Consider the following 23,170-nt stretch of genomic DNA (forward strand, 5'->3'; position numbering starts at 1 on the left):
TTAAAAAATTAAAATTTTAGCAAATGAAACAAAATATAATTAAGGATCTATTGTTAGAAGATCACATTTTCTAATATTAAATATAAAAAGAATTTATAATTATATAAATTTTAAAATGTAATAACAAATAATGTCAAATAATTATAAAAAAGAATAAATAAATACACATAATTAAGTTTTTATAAAAGTTACAATACAGTCTCTCACATATTACTCTACTTTTAAAATCACATAATTTTCTCACTCATAATTAGTTTGTGTTTGAATTTAAGTTGAGTTAAACTTAACTTAAGCTGAATTATCATTCAATGAAAAAACAACTATGTGTATTTTGAATCTTTTGACATTGAACAAAATGCAAAAAGAAAAATTAACTTTCAAGATTCTTAAGTAACATTTGTCATCTCAAATGCTAAAACAAACACATCCTTATTAGTTAAGTTAGGTTATACTGTACGTTAAGACTAATCCAAATTTTGTTTCTGTAAAAACTTTTTTCTTCTATATTTGGTGACCGTTTCTTTGACCAAATATTTAATGCGACATTGTCTTTTTCAATTAGGGGTATTTTTTTTGTTTGCAATTTTCTTAAGTTAGCTAGGAATTAACTATGATCTAAGAAAATTATAAAATATCTTTATTTTACTATTTTCTAAAATTGAAATTAAAATAACTATACATACAAGATCTAGAAGAGAGATAGAAGTATAATAATAATGGTGGAGAGACCGAGGCTGAAGAAGCAACAAAATAACAAGTTGTCTTGATTTAGAATGTTATTAACAACCACCCAACATTCTAAATCAAGAATTTGAAAACAAATATAAAAAATGAACCTAAACTGTAGGGGACAGATTTCTTCTATATGTAGCATAAAAGACCATTACACTATAAATGTTTGGTTCTTGAACAGCTGGACTTACTTGTGACTGGTTCTTAAATATGGTGGCTAAGTTCTCATTATCAGAACCATCACAACTTGTATAATGGTTGACATTATACTGCAAAAGTATTCCATCTCAATTAAAATTACAAGGACTAGGAAGGATAGGACTAAAATGACGCGATGCTTTTTAAATGATGAAACAATTTTTCTATAAATAATTGTGTAATAAAAAAAATATCAATTCAAAATTGTAAAACAGCATGGCAAATGACAGGTAAATCTTGATTGTTCTAACATTTAATAAATACAGACGTCAGAATAAAATTTTGAAATTAGTAATCTCTTCTACGGGCAAGATCGCTCGCAATATCATCATCTTGTTCACACTGGTCCAAGAATTTTTTATAAGCAGGTCTATGAACAACAACAAGACGTAGGTACTTCGCAGCTTCGGCCTTTTGGCCCGCATCAAATAGAGTGCTACACACCCAACAAATCAAATCCAATGAGCAAGATGAAAAAAGCAGTGTTAGAAGAGGAAATTTCATCACCACTAAAGAACTAGGGTAATTAACCTAAATTGTACCTGGCAAGCAACAGTAACCCATCGAAATAATAGCCTTTGCTTGTTGGATCTTCTGGCTCCTCCATATTTGCTATTCTTTCAAAGTGTGTCCGTCCTTCATTCCTCTTGCCCTGAAGTACGGAAAATTGAATCAAAAATGAAAATCATAGCAAATCCTATTAAAGATCGTGAAGCTTCTAAAATTCTCATGCTTATTGCCTGCCAATAGTTAGAAATCGCCTGATAGTCGGAGTGCCAAGTCAACACAACACCAAAACAACAATCAAGCCTTTTCTCACTAAGTGGAACATTGGATAAATTATTGACTTCTAGATCTTTCTTAATTGTTTTCCTTCAACTTTTCTCGGTCACTCGCTGCCTCTAGCGACTGGGTTTTTCTTCAGGTATTTTCCACACAGGTCATGTTTACAATATGTGCTACCACAATTATTTCCCTAATGCATTCAATTCTTATCCTGTCTCATCTAGTACGTTCACTCTACAAGGCAGCATTCCCATCTCAGCTACAGAGTTTATTCTTTTGTTAGCTTTTTATGGCTCCGCCTTCAGTTGCGCATAATATCAGTTCTTGCAGTTTCGCTCAAGTTAGACACCAACGAATTCCAAACACAAACCAACACCCAGAATCTTTTTTTAGGGAGAATTGAAGTGTAATTTTCACTCAGTAACAAGATAATCAGTATTGGGTTTGGGCATACAAGACACGAACAAGCTATCTAAATATCCCTCCATCAAATGCATATCCAAACCGATTTTCAACATATTCAAAATCATGTTCAGACAAAAGTTTGCTCAGAGAACAAATTGAAGTATGTGTTTAACCTGTCGTTCACAAGCAACTCCAGCCCATTGGGATGAAAGAATCAAAAGGTCCAGTTCTTCCGCATCAGTTGGATATCCAGTAAAAGAAAGCTAATGAAAAGTCAGAAAATAATTAGGGGTTGAAGGCACAAACTAAGTGAAATGAGACAAATTTTCCGGTGGCAACAAAAATTAAAAACAAAAAGATGCAAAACATAATAGTTCAGAGGAACGGGTACATGACAGAGCAGATAAAACCCGCATAACAAATGAAAAACAACATGAAAACAATCCGGATTCATACTTTTGAAATTGCACGCTCAAAGTACTCAATAGCCTCCTCATTTGCATGCTTCAACAATAGAATCCGTCCCATCAAAACTAAAGCTCGAACATATTCAGGGTCCTTATCAAGGGCTAGTCTGCAAATACAAATCAATGCAATGCATCGTCAACCTCAGATGAAGCTAAAAAATAAAAAGTTTTTTTTTCGAAATTTTCTTCCCTTACTCTGAACAAACTAAAAATGAAAAAACAACTTACTTTAGTAAGGGAATTGCACTTTCTTTATCATTACTGGATAGAAATGGGACAGCAAGCTGTAAACATTCAAACCATAAAAGAATCACATTCTAAACGCCAATCAGAGTTGAATGATGTCACACGTCATATATTTTCATGTTCCTATTCACTCACAGCAGTCAGTTCTTTAGGGGACATCTCATCTATAGGTATTCTATGCCACTTTTCAGGTGAATTCAGAGGACTTTTTTCTGCAGAAAAAGCTTCTGTTGGAATATTATCTTGTATCCCTGGTGAAGGAGCCGTTTTAGAAGCACCAATTTTCTCAATAGCTACCTTTTGACTATTCTTCTCTCGTAACCCCAACGTTGCAAGGACAGCAGGATTTCTCAGGGTTATTTGCTGCAAAGTTTATTTTTTGTTGGATTAACTTTAAGAGTTAGTACAATAGTGGTTCAAACTAAAATAAACTAAACATGCACAAGGTTTTGCTTACCTGAACGAGGGTAAATGAGCTATTGGTAACCCAATAGAGCTGGCTCCCCTGCAAGAGTATATTAGAATAGAATGTTATTACAGCGTTCAAAATGAGAAAGAATAAGTTTACCATAAAATATGGTTGGAACGAAAAATGAGGCATGCAATAGGAATGCAGCAGTGAAACGATATTTACTAATCTCTTAGACAATTGTACCTATAAATTATACTGAAAGTTCCCCTTATCTTTGACCATGGAAATTAATCTACTAATGTGAGTTAAGAAAATGTGACCACAACATATGCAAAAATAAATTGTAAGTTTCTTCAATCTTCAGCAATCACACCTCCAGTGTCTAAAGATACATCAAGAGTACAGTTTTATTCATAAAAATACAGTGGCTTCTGTATTACTATTTTACTTTTATTAGAACTGATGTCTATGAATACATGAATAAGCTCTCTCTTTTGGATGGTCTACAGCCTAGAATCATAAACTGTCAGAATGCACTATAAAAGATGTCAACCAGCCCATAAAAAGAGTTTTTAAAGAGAAAGTGCACTTTGACCAAAAATGCAGCCAATAACAAGATGTCATGGTTAGAGCGAGAGAAAAAAAAATGGTATCCTATATTAACATCCTAGCAATGCAACAATCAAGGATTGGAGTTACCTGAGGAATGCAAAAGCCCACAAAAGCTAAAGGCACTGTTAGAAAGTCCAAGTACCGCTTATAATACTGCAACAGAAAAAGCATCCCTCAGTTAACAATGGGTTTACTTTATTTTAATTCAGTTACTAGAATAAATTCCCTTATTTTGCAACATATAAACAATATTCCTAAACAATTAGTAACATGAAATGAGCAGATTCAATAAATATCAAGTATCAACGCAACCACTAAGCACCGGAGAAGCTATACTCACTTTGGCTAATAACTCAAAAATATTCCTTGTCTCTGCAACCACAGGTTTCCCAAAGGATATCTGATAAATCCATCAACACAAATTAGTACACATTCAATGCCTGACTCATCCTCCCTGGCAAATCGAAAGAGAGAATTAAGGTACAAAAGTATAAGCTACACAAGTGCAAACCAGAAAGCAAGAAATCCATTCTACTATACATTAATATATGATCTGATCATGTTTTATAGCACATAAAATATTTGGGACTGTCTAGTTTCAAAAATTGTTTTCTGCTTTCATTTTTCCGTTTCACTTTTAGTTACAACATTGTCAGTTTTATAGCACATAAAATATTTGGGACTGTCTAGTTTCAAAAATTGTTTTCTGCTTTCATTTTCCGTTTCACTTTTAATTACAACATTGTCACTTTGTTTTCATTTTGTTTCTTTATAATTTGTAAAGAAAACATGTTTTTTTTTTAATTAAAAGTGAAATGAGAAAACACTGCTTAAACCAAACATCTTAGTTATTAACTTATTATACATTCTGTTATTTTATTTTATAGCTAGCACCATAAAGCCAAGCAATGTAGCTTATCCTTAAGATAAATAGTTAAAGTTTGATTCATTATCATTGGAAGATAACAGAGCCAGTAGGCCAACAATACATATTAGATTTTGACTTGATTAATCATTTGCTAGTAGCCAGTCGATTTGGATCCATCAACTTTGCCAGCCATTTTGATTTTGGTAGGTCTACCTTTATTATATCAACCAGTCCAAAATATCTAATGTAGACACTTGACTTAACAACATCCAACCCTTACTAAGAGGATTTCTGCCACAACAGAATGATAAAATGTGATTCATCTATCTAATAAAACAAAATCTGTCTAAATGAATCACTCACTCTAATGCACATTGGCATGAATATGAGGGTAAGAAGACAACGGAAGGTAACTAGAAGCATGATTTCAGGTTATATACCTTGTATATATGGATCCATTACCTGAACATTGATGTAGTGCAAACCAGCAATCAGGAAAGGAAAGATGAACCCTGAATAACCGTGAGAGAGTTCTGATAAATTCTGGAACCATAGAGCACCACCCTGCAACATATTTAACAACTTTAAATCTTGATGCTTGTTCCTGTCAACACTCAACACTTCTGTTGAAATTATGAGGTTTTAGGAATAGAGGGAGGACGAGTGATATTAAATTCATATTAGGTTAAATGTATTACGATTGATGTGTTCATACAACCAAGAGTATGTCATCTTATTTATTCTAATCATAATCTGTTAGGAATCTCACATTGAATAGGATAAACTGATTGATGTGGTAATTAAGCTTTGAGGCTCTACCACTTAAATGAACTAGTCTTTTGAGTTAGACTCTTTTTTTGTGCTTAAGTCCTAACAATTGGTGTTTTCATTGATAGTTGGGTTACAGAAAGGGCTATCTAGAGGCTGAATTAAGGTGCAAATTGAATACTAATAATTTAATAAATGAGTGAACTGCCGGCCAAGGGAGACAATGTTATGAGTCCTACTTAAGTAGGATGAACTACTTGATGTGGTACTTAAACCTTGAGGCTCCCACCTAATAGACTAGTCTTTTGGGCTGGGCTCTACTTTTGTGATAAAGCCCGAACATAATCCTAAGTAATGAGAGAAACAAATCATTATGAAATATGGCAACCAATCCTAGAGATAAAAATGAAATATGAAAACTAATCTAAGAGGAATATCTAAGATAGGATAAAATATTTCATATACATTCTAACAATTATGATATAGCTTCACTACAGAAATATATTTTCCAAATGTTGAAGTCCATAACTTAGATGCCAACATTATAGCTAACTGTTATCATTCTAGTCTTTTGTATCTAATTGAACTTAATGTCAGATATATTCTCATAATGTGGTTTTATTCATTCATGGAATTACATCGATGGAAATTATGTTTAGGAACTGTGAAGATACATATAGCACAAACACGATGACCAAACAGACTTTTAATAAGTTGGTGCATTACGCAATCAAAACCAGGGTGACCATTCAGTGACATCTTCCTTATGCTAATCATCCACAGGAAAAAGCACGGAACCTGTAGAAAAATAGAAGACCAAAAGTCAAAATTACAAAGTTTGTGAAGCATTGCTACGATCATATTAGTTTCTACCACTTTCTTTACAGCAAAAAGAAGCAAATGACAAATGTTCTGAACTTCACTTAACACTAACAGAGGGAGACGAAAATTAGGTAGCAGTGTGCAGTTTATGTAATTATTTGGTGCACTTTCCCAGACAACTTATAGATCACACAACATGTGAATTTCTTTCACTTGTATCACAACAGGTTTCGTAGGAGGTTGCTTTTGGCTGTGATATTATTAGTAAAAGATAATTTGGGGAGAAGAAGGAAAATTCATTGTTGTAGGAGTCATAAGCAATGTTTCCCCAGGAAGTAGATATATCACCTGTACAATGAATGGTATCAGTGGCCAGAAATAAGAGGGGCATCCACTAGCTTTTCTCTTCTTCTGGAAGAACAGAAACTGACGGATATAACTCTTTCCTGAGAAAGGTGGTGGGAACGGAGGAGGCACTGTAAGAATTGAAAAATATTAATAACAATTTAAGTACATGAACTGGAAGTGGAGAAAAGGAGAAAGATATCTTTTACACGTGAGATTGTAAGGAAGTACCCACTCATTTTCTAATCACAAAAAAGAACAAAACACACTTTAAAGATAAAGAAAAGTTAGATAAACAACAAAATGAAATGATGCAGAAATAAAGAGGCTCAAAGCGAAAAAACACAATCTATATGTCCATTACACAACAGTTGCAGGAAGCAAAAGCTAGGATAAAAAGTGATCCGGTGCAACAGAAATGAAGAAAAAAGACATTTCAATAACTACAATCAAAGCCAGATTAGAAAATAGTGTTACACAAGTGTAACTTGTATAAGATGACCAATCAAATGAGTACAATCAAAACAAACATTTGAAGCCCCAAGCGGCTTTAGACAACAACAAAGATTAAAGAAGTGATAATAATCAGCTACAGATGCATCATATCTTGCAAACAAGAAACAGATGGATTAACCTAGCAGAACCAATTCTATCATTTATTTTTAAAAATTTTGCTTTCAATTAAAATTGAATAATTAGTAAACCAATCCAAGTTAAACATACTACCGACACACGCTATGAACTAATCCGAATAAAGCATGTGATACTCACATTTAGGAAAAAACTCTCCGATCGTTTTCAGCTTGTGAAGTGTTAAGACCAGAGGAAAAAGAATAGCAATTCTGAGAGCTAGAGTAGAGGAAACTATAGTTAACCACCTGAAATTTAGCAACTGGATTACGTTCGGTTCAGAGTCCAAAACTGAACAGATAAACAAGTGTTAAAGTAATGCATTAGCAACAAGAAAGACAAGACCTAGAAGCTTACCACGGAAATCCAGAAAGCTCATGGAACGAGTCGAACAGCGAAATCAGCACGCGAACGGGGAAAACGGCGTCTTCTTCACTGCCGCCACTGATATCGGCGATCGCTTTCAGAAGCTCAGCATTAACCTGCGAGTCGACAACGAACGAGTCCAACCCCAAATTGCGCTCATCGGAAGAGCGAGTGGAAAAAGCGCGTGTGTGGAACGCGTCGAGGAATCCCAGGGTTGGAGAGGAAGGTAGGGCGGGAACGGAGAGTGGAGAAGGACAATGAGAGGATAGGACGCGTGGCAGAGATAGTAGGGCGAAGGAGGAGAACGACCGCGCTTGGCGGAGGCGAGAAAAGAGAACCGCCGTGGTCGCCATCAGCGGCGGGAGGAAGCACACCGTGTTGGGATTTTTAGGACTTTTTAAAATATGAAAGATACGAGTGTTGGTTAACTTTAGAATATATTTATTGTTTTCTGTTTTAGTTCTGATATAATAAGTTGGTTATTTTATAGTCTTATTTTGTAGGAATACGCAGATAAAGTCTAGGCCTGTTATCCATGAATATAGCATGAAATATGGGTGCTGTTACGTGCGTAACTGCTATTCGAGGCTTTAAAGTTAATTTATGTTTTCTAATTCAGTAACACAAACATTCAAGTGCATTCTTTCTGTATTATGTTGTTTGTGTTCAACAATTGGTATCAGAGCTCCTTCTTAGGGGCCTGATCCAAAATCTATTTGAGTGCGAGAGAAACAGTTGTGAGAGTGTGGAAAGAACAAGATATTTCTTTCAAAAAGAGAGTGAAACAGAATGCCAGAGAGCACTGATAAATATGTGCAACCTGCAATCCGAAAGTTCGATGGTAATTATGATCATTGGGCTAAATTGATGGAAAATTTTCTACGTTCCAAACAATATTGGAATTTGGTAGAGCTTGGGATCTTCAAAGTAGCACATGGAGCAACACCTTCAGAGGAAAATGTCGAACTGATGGAGGAGCAGAAATTAAAGGACTTAAAGATAAAGAATTATCTTTCTCAGGCCATTGATCGTGAGATTTTGGATACAATACTCAATGACGAAACATCTAAAGACATTTGGGATTCAGTGAAATAAAAGTTCCAAGGTTCTACAAGGGTGAAAAGAGCACAATTGCAAGCACTACGCAGAGAATTTGAAATTTTACAGATGAAGGAAGAGACGGTTAATTTCTAGTTCGTTCGTACTTTAAAGATTACTAAAAGTATGAAGGCGTGTGGTGAGAATATAGGTGAAAGTGTTATCACGGTAAAAATATTGAGGTCCATGGTTTCTAAATTTAATTATGTTGTGTGCTCAATTGAGGAATCCAACAATTTAGAGACCATGACCATCGATGAATTACAAAGTATTCTTCTTGTTCATCAACAAAGAATGACATGTCGTGAAGAAGAAGAAAATGTGTTGCACATTACTAATGAAGAGAAAAGAGGAAGAGGAAGAGGACGTGGAAGAAATTTTATTAGAGGTGGTGGTCGAGGGAGAGGAAGAGGAAGGCAATGTTTCAACAAAGCAAGCATTGAGTGCTTTAAATGTCACAAGCTTGGACATTTTCAATATGAGTGTCCCACCTGGCAAAGGAATGCAAACTATGTTAAGGCTAAGGTACAGGAGGATGAAGCGAAAGAAGAAGACGAGCTCTTACTTATGGCCCATGTTTTTCTCAAACAAAGCAAGGAAGAAGAATGGTTTCTTGACTTTGGGTGCATCAACCATATGACTAGAAATAAGGATTGGTTTTCGGAGATGGATGAAAGCTTTAGGCACACTGTAAAGCTTGGTAATAATACGAAAATGGCTGTAATGGGTAAAGGAATTGTTCGACTACATGTCAATGGAGTTACAAATGTGGTCTCAAATGTCTACTATGTCCCTGATCTTAAAAACAACCTCTTAAGCATAGGGCAACTTCAAGAAAAAGGGTTAACCATTTTGATTGAAGATGGAAAGTGTAAAGTTAATCATCCTGGACGTGGGCAAATTATGGAAATTAGTATGAGTGGAAATAGGATGTTTGTTGTGGCTGCTACTATAATGCCAAAATATCCTACATGTTTTCAGGTGGAGTCAACCAATGAATCTCATCTTTGGCACTGTCGACTTGGTCATTTACACTATAATGGCCTGAAGACACTTTTCTCAAAAAATATGGTTAATGGGTTACCCTCGATTGCAACTCCGAAGGAATTATGCACACATTGCGTAGAAGGAAAGCAACATCGAAACTTTATCCCAAAGAAAAGTGCATGGAGAGCATCGAACAAGCTTCAACTTATTCACGCAGATTTATGTGGGCCTATCAAACCCTCCTCAATCAGTAACAAGAGGTATATCTTAAGTTTTATTGATGATTTTTCTCGTAAAACTTTGATTTACTTGTTACATGAAAAGTCAGAGACATTCTCCATATTTAAAAGTTTCAAAGTTTATGTTGAAAAAGAAGTTGGTGTATGTATTACTTGCTCAAGAACAGATAGAGGTGGTGAATTCACCTCAAATGAATTTGGAGAATTTTGCAAAGCTCAAGGCATAAAGCGACAATTGACAACAGCTTACACTCCTTAACTGAATGGAGTGGCTGAAAGGAGAAATAGAACCATAATGAATATGGTGCGGTCCATGTTGATTGAGAAACAAGTTCCCAAAATATTTTGGGCAGAAGCTGCCAGATGGTGTGTACATGTTCTCAACAGGTGCCCTATAGTTGTTGTACCAGATAAAACTCCCGAAGAAGCTTGGAGCGGAGTCAAACCCACTGTGGAGTATTTTCGAATTTTTGGATGCGTAGCTCATGTTCACATACCGGATCAACACAGAGTAAAATTAGACAACAAAAGCAAGAAGTGTGTTCTGATTGGACTAAGCAATAAATCTAAAGCTTATCGCTTGTTTGATCCTGTCTCCAAAAGGATTATCATTAGTAAAGACGTCATTTTTGAAGAACATAAAAGCTGGAGCTGGAAGGAGAATGAAGAAGAGTGCAACCAAGTACTTTAGACTGGGAAGAAGCGGAGGCCGAGAGTGAAACTGAGGAGCAAGAAGAAGAAAATAATGGTGCTGATAATTCCACGAGGTCTGGTACACCCACTAGGTCTGGTATACACACTGAACCTTATAATCATGATCATGAAAGTCCAATTCCAGGGAGGGAAAGACGAAACAGGAGAGAACCAGGGTTGATGGTAAATTACGAAAGTGGTGAAGGCTTGTCAGATGAAGATATCTTAAATGCTATGATGATGGTAACTGAGAATGATCTACTATCATTTGAAGAAGCTAATAAGAGTACGAAATGGAGAAATACAATGATAAAAGAGATGGAGTCAATAGAGAAAAATAAGACTTGGGAATTGGTTGATGCACCAATTGGAGTGAAGCCCATTGGAGTTAAATGGATTTTCAAGACCAAGCTCAAAGAGAATGGCGAAATAGACAATTTTAAAGCAAGATTAGTAGCGAAAGGATATGCTCAAGAATATGGAGTCGATTATATAGAGGTGTTTGCCCTGATTGCCAGGCTTGACACCATTCGTATCATAATTGTTATGGCAGCTCATTATAATTGGAAAATTTTTCAATTAGATGTGAAGAGTGCCTTCCTTCATGGTGAACTCAAGGAAGATATTTATGTACAACAGCCTGTTGGTTTTGTGAAGAAAGGGGAAAAAGACAAAGTTTACAAATTAAGAAAGGCATTGTATGGCCTTAAACAAGCCCCAAGAGCATGGTACAACAAGATAGAGAATTATTTCTCTCGTGAAGGCTTTGAAAGGTGCATCTGTGAACATACCCTGTTTACAAAATCAAAGGAGGGAGGTAAAATTTTAATTGTGAGCCTTTATGTTGATGACTTGATATATACTGGAAATGATTAGAGCATGTGTGATGAATTTAATAGGTCCATGATGTTAGAATTTGACATGTCTGATTTAGGAAATATGAGGTATTTTCTTGGAATAGAAGTTGTGCAACATTTAGATGGAATTTTTACCTGCCAAAGAAAATATACTAATGAGATTCTAGCAAGGTTTGGTATGGAGAATAGCAATGCAGTGAAAAATCCTATTGTTCCGGGCACTAAACTGTCAAAAGATGATGTTGGGACCAAAGTTGATTCAACTTTGTTTAAGCAAATAGTTGGGAGTCTAATGTATTTGACAGCAACGCGTCCAGATATTATGTATGGAGTAAGTTTGATTAGCAGATTCATGTCTTGTCCTAGTGAATCACATTGGCTTGCTGCAAAATGGATATTAAGGTATTTGGAAGGTACCACCGAATTGGGCATCTTCTACAAGAAAGGTGGAAACACAAATGTAATGGCTTACTCTGATAGCAACTTCGCTGAAGATTTGGATGATCGTAGAAGCACTTCTGGATTTGTGTTCTTACTTGGTTTTGGAGCAGTTTCATGGTCCTCAAAGAAACAACCTATTGTAACATTGTCTACTACCGAGGCTGAGTATATAACAACTGCATATTATGCTTGTCAATGTATTTGGATTAAAAGAGTGTTGGAGAAACTTGGTCTTAAAAGGCAGGACAATACGTTAATTCTTTGTGATAACAACTCAACCATACAACTATCCAAGAATCCTGTGCTTCATGGAAAGAGTAAACACATTGATATAAGGTTTCATTTTTTGAGAGATTTAGTGAAGGATGGAACTGTCAAACTGAGTTACTGCAGATCAGAGATTCAAGTTGCAAACATTATGACCAAGCCTCTGAAATTGGATCAATTCTTAAGACTTCGTAGCATGTTGGGCATGATTGAAGCTCCAAAATTAAATTAGATGCAGCACAACTGGTAGCATCTGCTGGTGAGCCAAAGGTGTTAAAGGTCAGGTTGGAGGTTCGATTCCCACTGGCAACAACCTGCCTTGCGAAGTGAGGGGACACTTGGGGCGAGGGTTGGGGTGTATTGGGCTGCAGACCTGACATGGCACTGGGGTGGGCCAGTGGATGTTATAAAAAAATAACTGGTAGCATCTGCTGGCGTGCCAGAGGTGTTAAAGGTCAGGTTAGGGGTTCGATCCCTACTGGCAACAACCCACCCAGTATGAATGGACGGAGAAGGGTGAGGGGTTGAGGTGCATCGAGTTGTAGTAACCTGACATGCTCTGGGACCAGGGATTGGTGCGCCAGGGGTGTTACAAAAAAGTGCACTTTTTTGTAACATCCCAGCACAAGTGGTAGCATCTACTGGTATGCTAGAGGTGTTAAAGGTCAGGTTGGGCGTTCGATTCCCACTAGCAACAACTTACCCAATATGAATGGATGGAGAAGGGTGAGGGGTTGGGATGCATCGAGCTGTAATAACCTGACATGTTCTGGGGTTGGTGCGCCAGGGATGTTACAGGGATTGTTGGTTGATTTTAGAATATATTTATTGTTTTCTGTTTTAGTTTTGATATAATAAGTTGGTTATTATATAGTCCTATTTTATAGGGATATGCAGATAAAGTCTAGGCCTGTTATCCATGAATATAGCATGAAATATGGGTGTTGTTACGTGCGTAAATTTTGTACGAGGCTTTAAAGCCAACTTACGTTTTTTAATTCAATAACACAAACATTCAAGTGCATTCTTTCTATATTCTATTTTTTGTGTTCAACAATGAGATATATGAGAGATATATGTGATATGTTATTAGGAGGAACATATTTTTGTATTTTATTGATAGATCGAGCAAAATATAACAAATATCAAGTATAAAATATTTAGAATATCTCACTCCTAATTTAAAATAATAACTAAAAAACATATCTCTAAAACTGAAATATTTTCTAAAAACTAATTTAAATAAATAAAAGATATTAAGTAATATTCTCAACATAGGACTATTGTGTCACCAATATTGAGTTTCTAAAAAGCAAGGATGCTATTCATTCTCACATGTAATTTTTTGGCTTAAATATACATTTGGTCCCTAATTTTGTTGATTTTATTTAATTTGGTCCCTATTTTTGTTTTATGTTCAATTAGGTTCTCATTTTCGTCAAATTATGGTCAATTTGGTCCTTTTTCACTAACGGTGTTTAAATAATTAACGTTTTTGAACAGTACATGTCACGTATCAACTCATGGTTTTTTTAATTTTTTTTTAATTTTTTTTAAAATATTTTAAAATATTTTTTAATTTTTTTAATTTCAAAAAAATGGTCCACGTGTCAAGTCACAATTGTGTCACGTGTCAATGCTAGTGCCACGTGTCAGTTTGTGGTAGTATTATTTTTTTTTGTTCAATTTAGTCCTTATATTCATTATTTTTGTTCAATTTAATCCCAATATTTGCTAAAATAAATCAATTTTGTCCCTTTCAAATTGATCCTAAAATTAATATCTTTTATACAAATTATATTAATATCTTTTCTCAGTTTGACTTTTGAATTTATTATTTTTTAAATTCAATTATAAATTGAATAAATTCTTAAATTTAATTGCTAAATAAAATATAATTATTTAAAATATTATAAGAATATAATTATTTTTTTTTCTAATAATTATATTCTAAAGTATTTTTAAAATCGATATATAAAAATATTTTAAATATTCAAAATATTTTAGAAAAATAAACTAATATTTAATGCGATAAAAATATTAAATATTTTAAATTTAAATGTAAATTTTACAAATGTTAATATATATTTTTTAAATTTTAATAATTATATTTTAATAATATTTAAATAATTATATTCTATTTAACGATTGAATCTAAGAATTATATTTAATTAATAATTAAATATTATAATTTATAATTAAATTTAAAAAATAACTAATAATAATGTCAATTTTAAAAATTAAATCGTTCTATTTTAACAAAATTTAGGATTAAATTAAACAAAAATAACGAATATAAGGACTGAATTGAACAAAAATAACGAATATTGGGACTAAATTGAATAAAAATAAATAATACAACTATAAACTGACACGTGACACTAGCATTGACACATGGCACAATTATGACTTGACACGTGGACACTTTTTTTGAAATTAAAAAAAAATTTAAAAAATTTTTGAAAAAAAAAAAAACAAGAGCTGACACATGGTATGTACTATTCAAACACGTTAACTATTTAAACACCGTTAGTGAAAATGACCAAATTGACCATAATTTAACGAAAATGAGAACCTAATTGAACATAAAACGAAAATGAAGACCAAATTGAATAAAATTAACAAAAATGGGGACTAAATGTATATTTAAACCTAATTTTTTGATTGTTTAATTATTTTTAATGATCCTGTTTCGGAAAATGGCAACTTTCAATTGAATAATTTTGACAGATTTTTGTAGTTTATTTGGTACATAATAAATTAATTTTTTCATCTAAGTTCCCTCCTTCAGTCGATTGATTAATAGATGATTAGGTCGTGACGTGATTATTATTTTATTATATCACATTTTAATCGCGTATCAAATATTATTTTGTTATTGTAAAATTTCGTAAAATTTAATATTTTAATTTAAAAATGTATAATTATAAAATTATGATAATATTTTTAACTTTTATTCAAATAATAAAATTATAAAATTATAATTATATAATTTTAAATTAAAATAATAAAATTATAATTATTTAAGAGTTTGATGCAAGATTATTATTTTTATAAATAATTAAAAATTTATTTAATTAAATAAAAGTATTATTTGAGAATGTTTGTAACAAATTTATGAATATAAAAAATAATATATTAATTTTATTGATTTTATTTAATTGCATGATATTTTTATGTATTAAAATTTTTATTTTAATTTTATGTTTTTGTTATATAATGAATTTTTTATAATTATTAAAAATTTGAGACTAATTTAAATATATATTTGAAATTTTTTTATGTTTTGTAAAAGTTATTTAAAAAAATTAAACACAATAAGAATATTTTTTTTCATATTTTAGATAAAATAATTTTTTTCTCAAAATTAACGTTTTGTTTTCAAGTATCTATTATCACTCGTTAGCATTTACATTTTGATGGAATTCAATTTCCAATATTAGAAAAATGTAAAACAAACTTCCAAAACATTATTCTCAATACAATATAATATATATCAAGGTATGTTCGCATCGAATTGAGAATATACTGACTAGATGAATTTGAAGAAATAAAAAAAAATTAAGGTTGTTTGTTTTGAACAATGAAGGATAAAAGCGAAAAAATTTAAAAGTAAAATATACGAGAGTTTGTAAATAATTTGATGAATATGTGAGATATAAAATAATTTTTTAATAGATAAAATTGTTTGATTACAGTTTTATCTCTATGGTTAAAAATAGTATTAAATAAAATATAATAATTATTAGTTATAGTATTATTTTTATTATTATTATTATATTAATATTATTAATATATATTTATTATTAAAAAAATTATATATTACTCTTCAATAACTGACATCATAATTTGATGAATATGTGAGATATAAAATAATTTTTTAATAGATAAAATTGTTTGATTACAGTTTTATTTCTATGGTTAAAAATAATATTAAATAAGATATAATAATTATTAGTTATAGTATTATTTTTATTATTTTTATTATTATTATTATTATATTAATATTATTAATATATATTTATTATTAAAAAAATTATATATGACTCTTCAATAACTGACATCATGATATAAGTGTTGTTTCAAATTAATAAAAAAAAGTAAATATATTATTATATGCTATACTTGAAAAAAAGAGGGAGGAAATTATATATTTAATTTTTTAATAATTTTGAGTATAACATCTATTTTAAATATTTTTTATTAACAAATACTTAATGTTAATAAAAAATAAATATATAGTAATATGTAAATATTATGTGAAAAAACGTCAAAACTTATGTGATGATGTATCTTTTCTTTCTCATCTCTTTAAAATATAAAATAGAAATATTTAGGTCTTTTCAAATTTATCTTCAAAAATCAACTCAAATATCTTGAAATAAACATTAAAATTACTCTCAAATTCATCTATTTATCCATCAACTCACATTCTCTCAAATCCATCATTGAAATCAAACAAATCCCGAAAATGTTTCTCTCAATGTAGAATTTTATAAGAATTTATCAAACATAAAATTATTATAATTTTATAAAATATCAAATTATAATATATTTTCAAATTTTATTCAAATAATAAAACCATAATTTTATAATTATACATGAATTAAAATATTAAAATTATACACAAATAAAATTTTAAATTTTGAATTAGAAAATTCTAAAATAAAAAAAATGACACTGAATAACATCTAAAGAATAAGACATGACAAGTACGTCAACCTCTTAACATAAATATTCATCCAATTAATAAAAGAAGTTAAAGCATCCTAACAAAAACATCATCCAACCGATTAACATTAACAAAGAGAAAATTAATCGCATAAACTCAATCGAAAAATTAAATTTATTAAATACTCAATATTATAAAAAAATCATCAAGATCTGAATTATTGAAAATTTCAAATTTATCATATACTTAAAATATAATTAATTATTTTTCAATTTTATTGATTAAACGCTCGACAGATTCTATAGTTGAATTGAATCATCAACATTGTTAAATTGGAGTAACAGGTTACTTCACTCCACTGTTTTTTTTTAATTTTATTTGTCTCACTCATTTTTTCAAATTTCAATTTGAATTTATTTGTTTAAAATTACTTAATATATTTTCTTCCATTAAATGAATTGTTTTTGTTTGTATAATATAAATGTGTCCTTCTGGCTTTCTTCAACGAACCATTAAAGACTTGTCCACAATTTTACCCAAGACTTCCAAAATCTTATTCCCCAAACTAAAAACAAAATAGTTTACCAAAAATCTAGAGAAAACTTATTAAGAACCTAATTCTTAAACTTTCACAAGCTATTTCTTAGAAATCCAAGTTCTTAAAAAACCCAAAACTTTCTATAATTTATTCAAGATAAGCCAAATCTATCCACGTAACCTAAATTAGTATCCTACCTCACCCAAACTTTCTAGGTTAAGCAAAAAACTTAACGTATTAATTTAGCATTTTGTCTTTATCTTTTTATGTACTTCCTAGCTTAGTAGATGATCAACTACTCCAAGAAACCTCTTTTTTATATTTAAAAAAAAATTAAAAGTATTAAAATAGACTAAGCACGTTATTAATGAATGTAAATAAGGTATTATTATCTTTTATTACTTCTTCTACAAATTCTCCTTAGAAAAAAAAAGTGTTCGACAAACATGTTTGATCATAATTAATTAACATTTTGTAATAAAAGATATGAATGATTTCAATCCAGTCATTATTAAAATGTTTTTTTTAATCCTTCATATTAATATACTTTAAATTAAATAACAGATAAATATACAAGATCATTGACCTTCCAAAATTCTTGCTTAGTCACCAAGCCAACACTTTATCAGTCACCCACGTCCAAAATATTTCCCAATAAATAAAATATTTGTTGTAATCAAAATCAAAATTACAATACACTCTAACCTTAAATAGTTTTTCTATAAGTTTGAAATTCTTAAATCGCATCTCCTTAAACAAAAGAACAAATTATACATACTTCTACAATTGCGTTATAATTGTTAGAAAAATGTTATATGGAATCACTTACAGATTATTTTTTTATTCTAATAAAATATTACAAGATTTTATATTTGTATAGCACTCCTAAAATAAGCAGGACAAACCAAAAAAATAAAATAAAAATCACTAGACATAATAAAAAAAAAAGTCTCCTTGTATTATGTAGTTTATAAAGCAGGCCTGAGACGGAGGTCTATACAAGAACTTAATTCTTTAATTTATTTTATTTGATAAATACGCGGTATATGACACCTACGATAGACATGCGTCGAAGGTGGAGAAAAACCGAAATTTGTAGCAGGCGTTTTTATCTTTTAAATATTATTTATTATGAAGTTATTATTATTATTATTATTATTATTATTATTATTATTATTATTATTATTATTATTATTATTAAGTTTAGATATGTTTTTATTATTAATTTTTAGTGAATTTTAGAATTAGTTATTTTAAAATTTTAAACTAATTTAGTTATTTATTATTTTTTAAATATGTAAATTTAGTTATTATAATATCAAATTTTGTTAGGTTTAATTGATGTTTTGTATGTATTTTAAGATTGTATTTGAATTATTTATATTATTTGACACATATTTATTTTAATGTTACATTAAATATTATTATGACTTAAAATATTAAATAAACTTAATAATTTAATAAAATTTGATAAAAAATCTAAAATAATGTATTTTAGAAGATGGAAGAGTAACTAATTTCAAAATTAGGTGTAATTCAAGAGAGAAAATCATATTTAACTATTATTATTATTATTATTATTATTATTAATTAATTAATTAATCCGTTATTATTATGAAATGAAAAAGAGTTTTTAGATTTTGGTGCAGTTGCAAAGAGAGGACGGAAAGAGCAGAGAGATTACAGGATCTGGTGTGGCTTCTTCCTTCTCTTGCTTCCTCGATGCGACCAATTCTTTAATCACCATTTTCTCTCTCTCAAACCGATAATTGTAGCCACCCATCACCCCTTTATTTTTAATTATTATTTTGGAATGAATGAGAACAAAACCACCGCCATCGCTCTTATCCCTCACCATTGACTCAGCCGTCCTCAATCTATCCGACATCTCCGATCTCTCCTCAATCCCTGATCACATCCTCCTCGACCTCTTCCTGGTACTTTTCTTTCTATCAACTCTTTCTCCTTTTTTCTCATACTTCTTCTACTTAACCAAGGTTCCACTTTCATGCTCTCTTTTTTTTTTTCTTTTTTTTTTGCTCTGCTTCATTGCCACTACCCCTTTTGTTTTAATCAATGCCCCTTCTGTAGATCTCCCATAAAAATCAACTCTTGCCTCGTTCAATGGGTGAAGGAAGGTTATTCAGCTGCATGCTCCTTTTCCTTTCTTTTCTTGCATTTTTTCAAACAATAAAAATTCGATGAACTTATTTAAGGAACGTTCTCGTATCAGAATTATAGTTTCGATTTGTATAACCTATTTAGTTGTTGGTTCAAGTTGTTTTTGTTTTGTGCCAATTATCATAGTGAGATTCTAATTTTTAATTCTAATTCTAATTCTAAAGTACTTGAAGGACTGGGTATTGGTTTTGTGCTATTTGAAAATTCCAAGGATTTATGTTTAGGCAAATTATGAAACAAATCTCATTTATGACTGTTACGGGATTGAATTGATGGTTATGTTAACTTGTATTTTTTACTTTGGGAGGGGGTTAACCCTAGGTAAGATTTTACTTCGCCTTCTTCTACTTTCTTGTTGGGATATCATGTTTTGAAATTTCGTTTTCCCTGTTGCTGCAAATGTAGCTGCCTCAAACAACTGTTTTGTAATCTGGACATGACAAATATTGTGGATCTAGTTTCATTCCTTTTGTTGTCTGTATATAATTGTGGTCTTTCGATGCTACCTGAAGTTATGTTATTTCACTATCATTCAGCATCCTTACTATATATTACATGTGGTTTTCATGGACAGAGAATATTAAGAGCTGGGAAACTGACTGAGAAAGTTCTGAGACTGTTCATAGCAACTGGTAAGGATGAAGTGATTTCCTTTGTTGAGGCACTCAATATCCAACATGTTCTGACCCCTGTGCTTCCCACCAGTGAGTTATTTTAAGAATTTCTGTAATAATACGTATATATAGTAGCTGCTGCTGTGTTGACAAATGTTTCTTTTCTGACATTTGAATATCTCTAAGTACAGGGTGTTCTGAAAAATTCTAAAGTAAGGTTAAACTATTCTCAGCGCTAAGGAGGTAAAACAAGACATTTAGTTTGTGAGATAGTCTGTGTTCTGTACTCTGCAAGATGTCTCAAGCAGTTATCAACGATAATGAAGTGGATATTGTGATTGCTGCACTGCACTCCGACCTCACAACTTTCATGAATGAATGGAGGCCAATTTTCTCCCGCTTTCACCTGATAATAATACAAGATCCTGACCTCAGAGAAGAACTACAAATTCCTGAAGGATTCAGGGCGGATGTGTATACAAAGGATGATATTGAGCGAGTGGTGGGTTCCTCATCTTCTATTCGCTTCTCTGGCTACTCTTGTAGATATTTTGGCTTTCTAATTTCACGGAAAAAGTATGTTGTCTGTATTGATGATGATTGTGTTCCTGCAAAAGATATTGCGGGGTCTTTGGTGGATGCTGTGGCTCAGCATGTTTCGAACCTCCAGACTCCTGCCACCCCTTTCTTCTTCAATACACTATATGATCCATTCCGAAAGGGTGCAGATTTTGTTCGTGGTTACCCCTTTAGCCTGCGAGAGGGAGTTAACTGTGCTGTGTCATGTGGGCTATGGCTCAACATGGCCGACCTTGATGCTCCAACACAAGCTCTGAAGCCACGGCAGAAGAATCTGCGATATGTAGATGCAGTTTTGACTGTTCCTGCAAGAGCCTTGTTGCCAATGAGTGGAATCAATATTGCCTTTAACCGTGAAGCTATTGGTCCAGCAATAGGCCCGGCATTGAGGTTAACAGGGGAAGGGAAACTGAGGTGGGAAACTGCGGAAGACATATGGTGTGGAATGTGTGTGAAAGTTATCTGTGACCACCTAGGCCTTGGTGTGAAAACTGGGCTACCCTATATCTGGAGAACAGAAAGGGGTGATGCAGTTCAGAGCTTGAAGAAAGAGTGGGAAGGGGTGAAATTGATGGAGGATGTTGTTCCTTTCTTTCAGTCACTGAAGTTGCCACAATCAGCAACTACAGCAGAGGATTGTATGGTTGAGATTGCCAAAACAGTGAAGGAACAACTAGGGAAGGTTCATCCTGTGTTTTCTCAGGCTGCTGAAACCATGGTAGAGTGGGTCAAGCTCTGGAAGACAGTAGCATCTGCTTGAAGCTCCTGAACTCGAGGACCCTTGTAGGAGTGAAATTCAAATTCCCTTGGTTGGGTGGCTTCTATATTTCTTTATTTTGTTTAACTAATTTATGTATGTCTTCTTTTTTCTGGTTTGTTGTGAACTAAGCTTAAATTTTACCTGACACAGATAGACTAAAGGCTGAATAAAATGATTATAGTACTTTTTGGCTTTGTGACAATTGAATAAATGCTTTGTCTTGCTTTATAAATAATCGATCTTTGAACAGAACTCCGAGCCTGCTACTTTCTTTGTTTCTATGTAGCATCTCTTACAGGAGAGGATACATGCTTAGATTTTTACAAAGAAATTCAATCACCAATGACATGGAAACAGTTTTTAGAACATTATTCCATTTGCTTAATGTTGTATTTTGAGACTAACATCTGGCTCTTATTTGTCCTCTATTTCACTGACAAGGAAAGTTTTTTTAGAATATGATTCGACTTGCTTCTGCAAATCAACATCATATTTTAAGACCAATAACTTGATTCTTATTTGTTCTCTGATGTCACTCATGGGATTTAGGTTTGAGATCAATTCAATCTTCATAGCTACTTCTGATAGTTGTTTTCAATTTATACATACACCATCTTCACTACATTACCAGTGAAGTAAGAGATATCTAGCATTTTAAATTGGTAATGACTCGATAAAGGGGATATGGTACACTCAGCTATTGGGATAAGTGTTAAGTTGTAATACTAGGTTTGAGTCAATTTTGGTTACAAAAGTTACCATCTAACTTTTCTTAATTCTTAATATGAGCATCAATAAAGATATTACCCCTTCATAAGTTATGTATTTAAATTTTATTAGTTCTGTATTTAAGTTTGGATTTATCAAGCAGAAAAATGAAAATATTTTCTAATTTATGAGCCATAATTGTCATTTTAAATTAATTATATTTTGACACATAATTTTATATCTTAACTAATTCAAATTATAAAAGATTGGGTTGGATTGATTTGAATTATTATAATTACTTAATTCATATACTTTAATTTCATGTGAATTTAAAGAATAAAAAAATCGATTTTCTCTTAAAAGGCAAAACATTTATAAATATGAATAAAATTAATGTACAACACATTACCAATTAGTATTTAGATCAATTTCGTCGCATACCGACATCAACTAATTCTCTTATAACCTATTTAACAATGAATGATACGCCACCTTCAATTTATGCAACAACACTGGTTCAAGGTAGCTTCTTTCTACACCTCCATAAATTTCTTTGTACACCTCTATAATTTTTTGGGATTGTACTTTATATTTCTGAAATTCACAATCCAAAAACACATTATATTTCAAATTATAAATCTAAACTGTATTTTTTATTTTATATTTTGAAATGTACAATCTAAAATACAAAAAATTATATTCCAGCCTATACATTTTGAAATACAAAAATAAATAAAGGTACAAGTCAAAATTATGGAAGTGCAGGAAAAAATGACATTGGTTCAATATAATTTTCACACTTTTATTACACATATATGCATCTCCATAACTTAAAAACATTAATTGGAACTTTAAACGATAATATGAAAATTACATAAT

At 31.6% G+C, this 23,170-nt stretch overlaps 3 protein-coding genes across 4 annotated transcripts; 2 read left to right on the forward strand and 1 right to left on the reverse strand.

Annotated features, from left to right (window-relative positions):
* Positions 1 to 1,070: 1,070 nt before the first annotated feature.
* Positions 1,071 to 8,109, reverse strand: LOC114183610 (ALBINO3-like protein 2, chloroplastic). The gene is made up of 14 exons (XM_028070689.1): positions 7,649 to 8,109; positions 7,433 to 7,539; positions 6,665 to 6,792; positions 6,221 to 6,292; positions 5,189 to 5,290; positions 4,199 to 4,258; positions 3,946 to 4,011; positions 3,292 to 3,339; positions 2,970 to 3,197; positions 2,817 to 2,872; positions 2,578 to 2,695; positions 2,295 to 2,384; positions 1,473 to 1,582; positions 1,071 to 1,366 (listed from the first exon to the last, which is right to left on the reverse strand). The coding sequence occupies exons 1-14, from the start codon at positions 8,008 to 8,010 to the stop codon at positions 1,219 to 1,221; spliced, it is 1,695 nt and encodes a 564-aa protein (XP_027926490.1). The 5' UTR covers positions 8,011 to 8,109; the 3' UTR covers positions 1,071 to 1,218.
* A 10,980-nt stretch (positions 8,110 to 19,089) lies between these two features.
* Positions 19,090 to 20,731, forward strand: LOC114185271. Of its 2 annotated transcripts, none has more exons than XM_028072901.1 (3): positions 19,090 to 19,386; positions 20,205 to 20,334; positions 20,431 to 20,731. In XM_028072901.1, the coding sequence occupies exons 1-3, from the start codon at positions 19,267 to 19,269 to the stop codon at positions 20,481 to 20,483; spliced, it is 303 nt and encodes a 100-aa protein (XP_027928702.1). In that variant the 5' UTR covers positions 19,090 to 19,266; the 3' UTR covers positions 20,484 to 20,731. The 2 variants fall into 2 exon arrangements, with proteins under 2 accessions (XP_027928702.1, XP_027928703.1); XM_028072902.1 differs by having other exon boundaries at positions 20,436 to 20,731.
* LOC114185270 (probable UDP-arabinopyranose mutase 5) lies at positions 20,474 to 21,785 on the forward strand. Its single transcript, XM_028072900.1, has one exon. The coding sequence runs from the start codon at positions 20,540 to 20,542 to the stop codon at positions 21,581 to 21,583; it is 1,044 nt and encodes a 347-aa protein (XP_027928701.1). The 5' UTR covers positions 20,474 to 20,539; the 3' UTR covers positions 21,584 to 21,785.
* The last annotated feature ends 1,385 nt before the right edge of the window (positions 21,786 to 23,170 follow it).

The sequence above is a fragment of the Vigna unguiculata genome, chromosome 5 (assembly GCF_004118075.2).
Source record: "Vigna unguiculata cultivar IT97K-499-35 chromosome 5, ASM411807v1, whole genome shotgun sequence".
Classification (NCBI taxonomy): Eukaryota; Viridiplantae; Streptophyta; class Magnoliopsida; order Fabales; family Fabaceae; genus Vigna; species Vigna unguiculata.